At 41.4% G+C, this 6,035-nt stretch overlaps 1 protein-coding gene across 17 annotated transcripts; it reads right to left on the reverse strand.

Moving 5' to 3' along the window:
• Positions 1-650: 650 nt before the first annotated feature.
• LOC136473809 (uncharacterized) lies at positions 651-5,641 on the reverse strand. Of its 17 annotated transcripts, none has more exons than XR_010762744.1 (8): positions 5,225-5,641; positions 4,773-5,005; positions 4,320-4,522; positions 3,633-3,687; positions 2,417-2,481; positions 2,246-2,345; positions 1,930-2,091; positions 651-845 (listed from the first exon to the last, which is right to left on the reverse strand). XR_010762744.1 is itself a non-coding variant. In XM_066471443.1 (6 exons), the coding sequence occupies exons 2-6, from the start codon at positions 4,998-5,000 to the stop codon at positions 749-751; spliced, it is 666 nt and encodes a 221-aa protein (XP_066327540.1). In that variant the 5' UTR covers positions 5,001-5,005; positions 5,225-5,641; the 3' UTR covers positions 651-748. The 17 variants fall into 17 exon arrangements, 5 of the variants coding, with proteins under 5 accessions (XP_066327540.1, XP_066327544.1, XP_066327543.1 ...); XR_010762740.1 differs by lacking the exon at positions 1,930-2,091 and adding an exon at positions 3,375-3,474; XR_010762742.1 differs by lacking the exon at positions 2,417-2,481.
• Positions 5,642-6,035: the final 394 nt, after the last annotated feature.

Genomic DNA, 6,035 nt, shown 5'->3' on the forward strand with positions numbered 1-6,035 from the left:
GGGCCATGAGCAGTCCCCGCGCATGGTTTGGCGGCGCAGGCCACGTGTGGGCGCGCGAAACGCAAATGCGGTGGGCGTGGAGTGCTGGCGTGAGCGCGGGCATGGAGTGCAGGCACGCGCGGGGGAAATAGAGTGCAACGCGAGCGTCCAACCGAATGTCCAGGCCCTAACACTACTGTGTAAAATATATAGTGGTTTTGTCCTGGACGTTAAGAGGAAAAACCAACTTTACATCCTCAACGATTTGTTTCAGAAAAGCCAGAGAAATAACACTATGCCAGAAAAGTAGATTAGTGACACGTCTAAACAGTCAATAGTGACACGGAAAACAAGCGTCACTTACATTGCGCCTGTGATGTGAACGCATCAGTGACACGTACGCGTCACTAATTACCCTTCGCAACGATGCATTCATGATGACCTTCAGCAGCAATGCGTTCAGCCCGGGCGCGTCACTAATGACCCTCCACAACGACGCGTTCATGATGACCTTCAGCAGCAGCACGTTCAGTCTGAGCGTGTCACTGATGACCCTTAAGCAGCAACGCGTTCAGCCCAAAACAAGACACTGATGTGGATCTTTGCAGAGACGCGCCTTGACTAAACACGTCACTAATGACAATTTACAAAAAAAAAATCGACCATGGTCCTTTATGCATTACACATGTTTCATCCTTTGCAGCAATCAGTTCTTTACAAACTTCAGATACAACTTATGCTACAAATCATCTGCTCGAGGAGCTGCAGCCTAGAAGATTTCTAATAATACATGAGCAGCAACATAGAAGATTTCGGACAGTACACAAGCTGTAACTACATTGACTATAAGGGCTGTTCTTGAGATCCTGCAAAACCATTATAAACCATTTCAGAATTTGCTGCATAGAGCACCATCTATTATTACTCAAGTTCTCAACTTGTACAGCATGCATATCTCACAAATTCATGGCAGATTTGAACCGATGATATATTAGGATTTATTTTAGAGAAACTTTTTGCCCACAAATTAGATATGTTCAGCACTAGATTCATCAGGCTGCTGTGAAAAATAAATTCCATTCACCACCAATCTCTACATGAGACAACAAGCAAAAATCATAGAGTACACTAGTAGAGAAATGACTTTTCATCTACTTCGATTTTGGGCTTTAGTCTCGATATTTTTTACGTCCGGGAGTAGAGGGAGAATTAGTCCCGGTTGAAGCTACCAACCGGGACTAAAGGCTCCTATCCTGGCAGGCTTTCGCAGCATGCCACCTTTAGTCCTGGTTGGAGCCTAAAACCGGAATTAAAGGTCAACCTTTTAGTCCCGGTTGGTGGGACTAAAGGGTGATCTTTTAGTCTCGGTTGGTATCACCAACCCGGATTAAAGGTCTTTCACCCGGGATTAAAGGTACCCCATGGGTCAATTCAAAACGAGAGTGTCTAGGACTCTGTCACATGTGGTGTACAGCTGAGTTGGTAAGGAGTTTATACGTGAGGAGAGAGGTCCTGAGTTCGAATCTCATACACCGCAAGAGAGGTCTCCCTAGTATTTCGTTTATTTTTTCTCCTGTGGATAAACCTTTAGTCCCGGTTATGTGCCCGGAACTAAAGGTCCCAACCTTTACTCCCGGATTGCTAATCCCGGTTGAGAAACCGGGAGTAGAGCTAGTTCCCAACCGGGACTAGATATAGGTTCTCCACTAGTGGTATATTCCTGGAGTACAGAACAGTAGACCACAAGCTGATACAAGTCCATCTTTTAAATAACTAGCAGGTCCACCAAATAGATAATACTTAAGGCAAACTTCACCCACTTAAACAGAATTTGTAGAAAAATGTATCACCACCTATAACTTTAACTAAAAAAATGTTTGGTAACATAAGAACTAATGGCAAAAGCTTTATCTTCAGCCAATAACAGACAATCAGGAGAAAAGTTCAAACCTTACAAAACTCATGTTCGTTGGCACCCAACATGTCGTTAGGTCAGCTAGAAGCCTAGAAGCTCTCTGATTTTTATACATGATCAGACATGTGGTCACGTTTGAGTAGGGACGACTGCGTTTTTTCTGAATTCTGAAACGCAGCGGCTGCATTTGCACGAGGCTGGAATCAAGAAATTCAATCCCTGAATCACATCTCAAAAGGTGGCAATAAGTAGCATGATCTTTGTACTTACCGAACAACAACAAAGTCTACAACTAATAGGAACTACTGACATCAAGCACTACCACCAAAGCAGTAACATCAGGAGCCATACCTGTCTATGAGGCCGGTGGCAGACCATGCTTGAGTTTCCAATTCCGATGATCGCTGCATGCTGAGGCTCAACGGGTGGACATGCTTGCTGATGATGGATCCTACAAACAAACACAAAGAGGTTCAGTTTGGACAGTAGCAGGTTGCTGACCTTCCAAGAATAGATTCTGACCACGCCTAACATAAGATGACTTGATAACCGAAGTGCAATTGGAACATCAGGGAATATAATGGAATCTGCAGGAATAGCGACCGTAGATTTTCAGCTCAGAATTATAGAAAATGTACAATGCACAATTGTTAGGCCAAACACGAATACTATCATTAAATTCTACACAATGTATTGTTAGTATGTCCAGGCACAGGCATTCTACACCATCCTCAACCTTACACATACAAACTCTAGTGAGCAGTGGTAAGAGAAAATAACTAGTTAAATGTACAGAACATTAGCTTTGTAAAGTCAACTGAGAGTTTTCTTTCAGAGGGCAAGACAAAAGCCCCTTTCTCATACACACTTCAAATAAACACATGTTTTTTCTGACTACAGCACAAACAAGCTAACCATTTTTCCTGATCCTAGACATGCAACACAAACAAAAGGCTATAGAGCAAACCATCTGTTAAGAGAAACATCAAAAGCACTATCTCTGATCCTAGACGTGCAGAAAGAGAAACCCATTACTAACAAAACTGAGACATGAATTTCAAAATGTTTCAATAAGAAACGTCCTAAAAGGTGATGTGCATTGTAACCATAAAGCTCACAGACCCTTGGTCTTAACCTAACCAACTTCAATACAAAGAAAATACATTGAGATGTTAAAGATAGCAGCGTGCACAACAAACAGGCTCTTGTCCACTGGATGGCTGGACAGCAGCGTGTGTGTTAAAGACAGCAGCGTGCACTAGATGGCTGCTGCTGTGTTGGTTGCTCTCCTAGTCCTATCCTATATTCTCTTGTCGACCTATGCAGGTACGTGCAATCAATAATCATGCATGTAGCTCTACTGGTGTCGTGCAACAATTAAGCTTCATATTAATTAATTACTTATTATCAACAGGCATAGGAAGTTTTGTAGAAGGATCACTCCGAAGCAAAAAACAGAAACAAGTTTTGTAAATACAACCTGTCCAGCAGTCTCCAATCCCTCCCTTGCAGCCTTAGCTGCAAAAAATAATGTGGGGGTTGTGTTGCCCTATTGTCCAGGAAAGAACTTTGCCCACTATCTAAAAAAAGGAAAGAACTCTACCACTATCAGCACACGAGCAGAAAACTCATTTTGTCTTCTTATATTAAGCTTAATGAAGGGATGCCTACTGCAATTTGAGTGAAAAAATACCCAGAATGTACAAAAGCTAACAGGTCCATCATTTAAAAAACTCACTCTGTGGTGTAAGACGGAGATACTTTTTCCTCCTCCACGCCAAGAGTTCACAGACCTGCAATTTCGCAATAGTGATCAATGAAAGTAGTCTTCTTAATCAGCCACCAAATAAATCTAGATCCAAAAAACAGAATTTCATCCCCAAATTAAACAACATGCTAGGTTTATTAAAAAAAATCAAACTATGTACTGCATGTGCTAGGTGTGCATCTAATGGACTGATTTAGCAGTTTTTCATAGGGTCAAAAAAGCAGATAAATTGGGCGTCATCTGATGGAGGCATCCTATAGCACTAGCATATTTTGTTTGATATGCAGAGCAGTAAGTAGCTCAAAGATGGACTGAAAAATACCATGTGCAGGATTGTTCTAGGTATTAGGAATTTAGCGCAGACCATATATGGTAAGTGCTAACTAGCTAATAGCACGAAGCATTTCGTTTTTCATTTCAGGAAGTTGTTTTAACAGTGGCAAAAGCTCCAACTTAATACAACAGACTATTTGATCAATGGGCAATGCCTCAATAGTATTCACAAGATTGTCATATGTCCTTTCTGGTAAAACTTTCAGGCTAGCAGCAGTGCTCAGTATATATATATTTTTTTGAACTGAGTGCTCGATATTTGTTAGATCAAATATCTAACATGACAAAAACAGGCAGTTGAAAAATAAAATAGGAGTCACTTACTTATATTAACAAAGTATCCACCATCACTGCTAATGCAAGTGGAGTGATCAATGGCGACTTTTTCAGTAGGTGCCATGGATGAAACATTCACAGCTGGGCAGCAGAACCCGTCCATTGTCAGCCGGATCCCTGATGTCCGGGAGAAGCCAACTTCTGTGCTGGTGCCAGCGTCTCCAGGCGGTGGGACGATGCTGTAGGGGAGTCTGTAGCAAATAAATAACAATGCAGTCTGTAGCAAATAAATAACAATGCAGAGGAAAATCAAACTTTGCATCTTCTCTAGAGGTTGTAAGAAAATTACAAAGGCACCAGTGTGTGGTTCATAAATATAAATGGCAGCGAAACAGTGTGGTGGTTCACAAATTTATAGCAACTCTTGGACCTAGGAACTATAAGCATGTTGGGCATGAATTTGTTTACTAGATTATCCTTTCGAAGTGTTTGATTTTCTACCTTGAACTGTGCAAGTTTTTTCTCTGTCCAGTCTTAGTGGTAATAAGAAGTGTGTCTTGTCAGTTTCAGGTAGGATTATCATAAATACTCTCTTGAATACCCATGAAAAAACATGTTCCATTACATATTCAGAGCTATACTATGCCAAGAAATTGTACTTAACATCAACAAGTACCACTTTGCTTCTGCCATTATTTTGTTCTCCCATATGGCATCTGCAGACATCATGTGATCTGCAAAAGAAATATCTTAATTAGTTAGATGCACCAAGGCAGAACACTTGGGAAAGACCTATGATGCCTACACATCACGTACTGTTCATGCTACAGGATACCTACATGATAATCAATCTGTCATGTACAATTGAAAAGAAGTTGTTCTACTATATGTCCACAAGTACAGTATGCTTGGAGCAATTCAACTAGCAGTAGATGCAAATAAATTCAACTTACCATCGAACAAAGCTCGAATAGATGTGCTAGAGGGCAACCAGTATTTGGATCTTCTTTCTTGTATGATCAGGATAAGGCTTTCAATGTCACTACTATGTCCGATGTCATCTAGACAAAAAGACAAAAAAAAAACAGCAAAACCTAGAGAAGTTATTGCTTTACTGTCACTGTTGTCTCTAACCAAGCACCACTTTAGAGAAAAAGAACTACTCTACAAGTTTGTGGTTCAGTAATAATTGATCCAAGGATCACAGCTTCTCTATTTAAGTTTGATTCCCTGGGACTACCAAACTATAAGCTTCTATACTGATAATCACACATCCGGCCTTTTTCATTGTAAATTTAACTGAAAAACCAAGTCAAACGAGTAAAAACTAGATGGCATGTATTCATTACATCGTACTGAAACTAGAGACATAAGAGCCATGCTAGTTTAATTTAGAAAGACTACTGCAGCGGCATCTTGTAATTCCAATTGCCACTATTTTACATAGAAAGGTAGGATTTCTCTAGGCAAAACTGTTAATGCAAATTCATGAGGAGAGAGTAATACATACCACTTCAACAGTTCCGCTAGGTCTATTCATGGCCTCATCTAGAATTAAGCCGCCACCAACCTTGCTGTTAGTACCTCCAGGGTTGCCAGCATGGCGTCACATCCCGAGCTAGGGTCCCGCTGACAAACCCGCTATGCAAGCACAAGCTCTAGTTATCCGATGCGAGAGTGTGGAGGGACGAGCTGGCACAGATGCGCGTACCTCTAGGTATAGGGGTGCTACATGCATGGTCGATCTGGGGCGGCAGCGACCAC

Source organism: Miscanthus floridulus, chromosome 8, assembly GCF_019320115.1.
Source record: "Miscanthus floridulus cultivar M001 chromosome 8, ASM1932011v1, whole genome shotgun sequence".
Taxonomy (NCBI): domain Eukaryota; kingdom Viridiplantae; phylum Streptophyta; class Magnoliopsida; order Poales; family Poaceae; genus Miscanthus; species Miscanthus floridulus.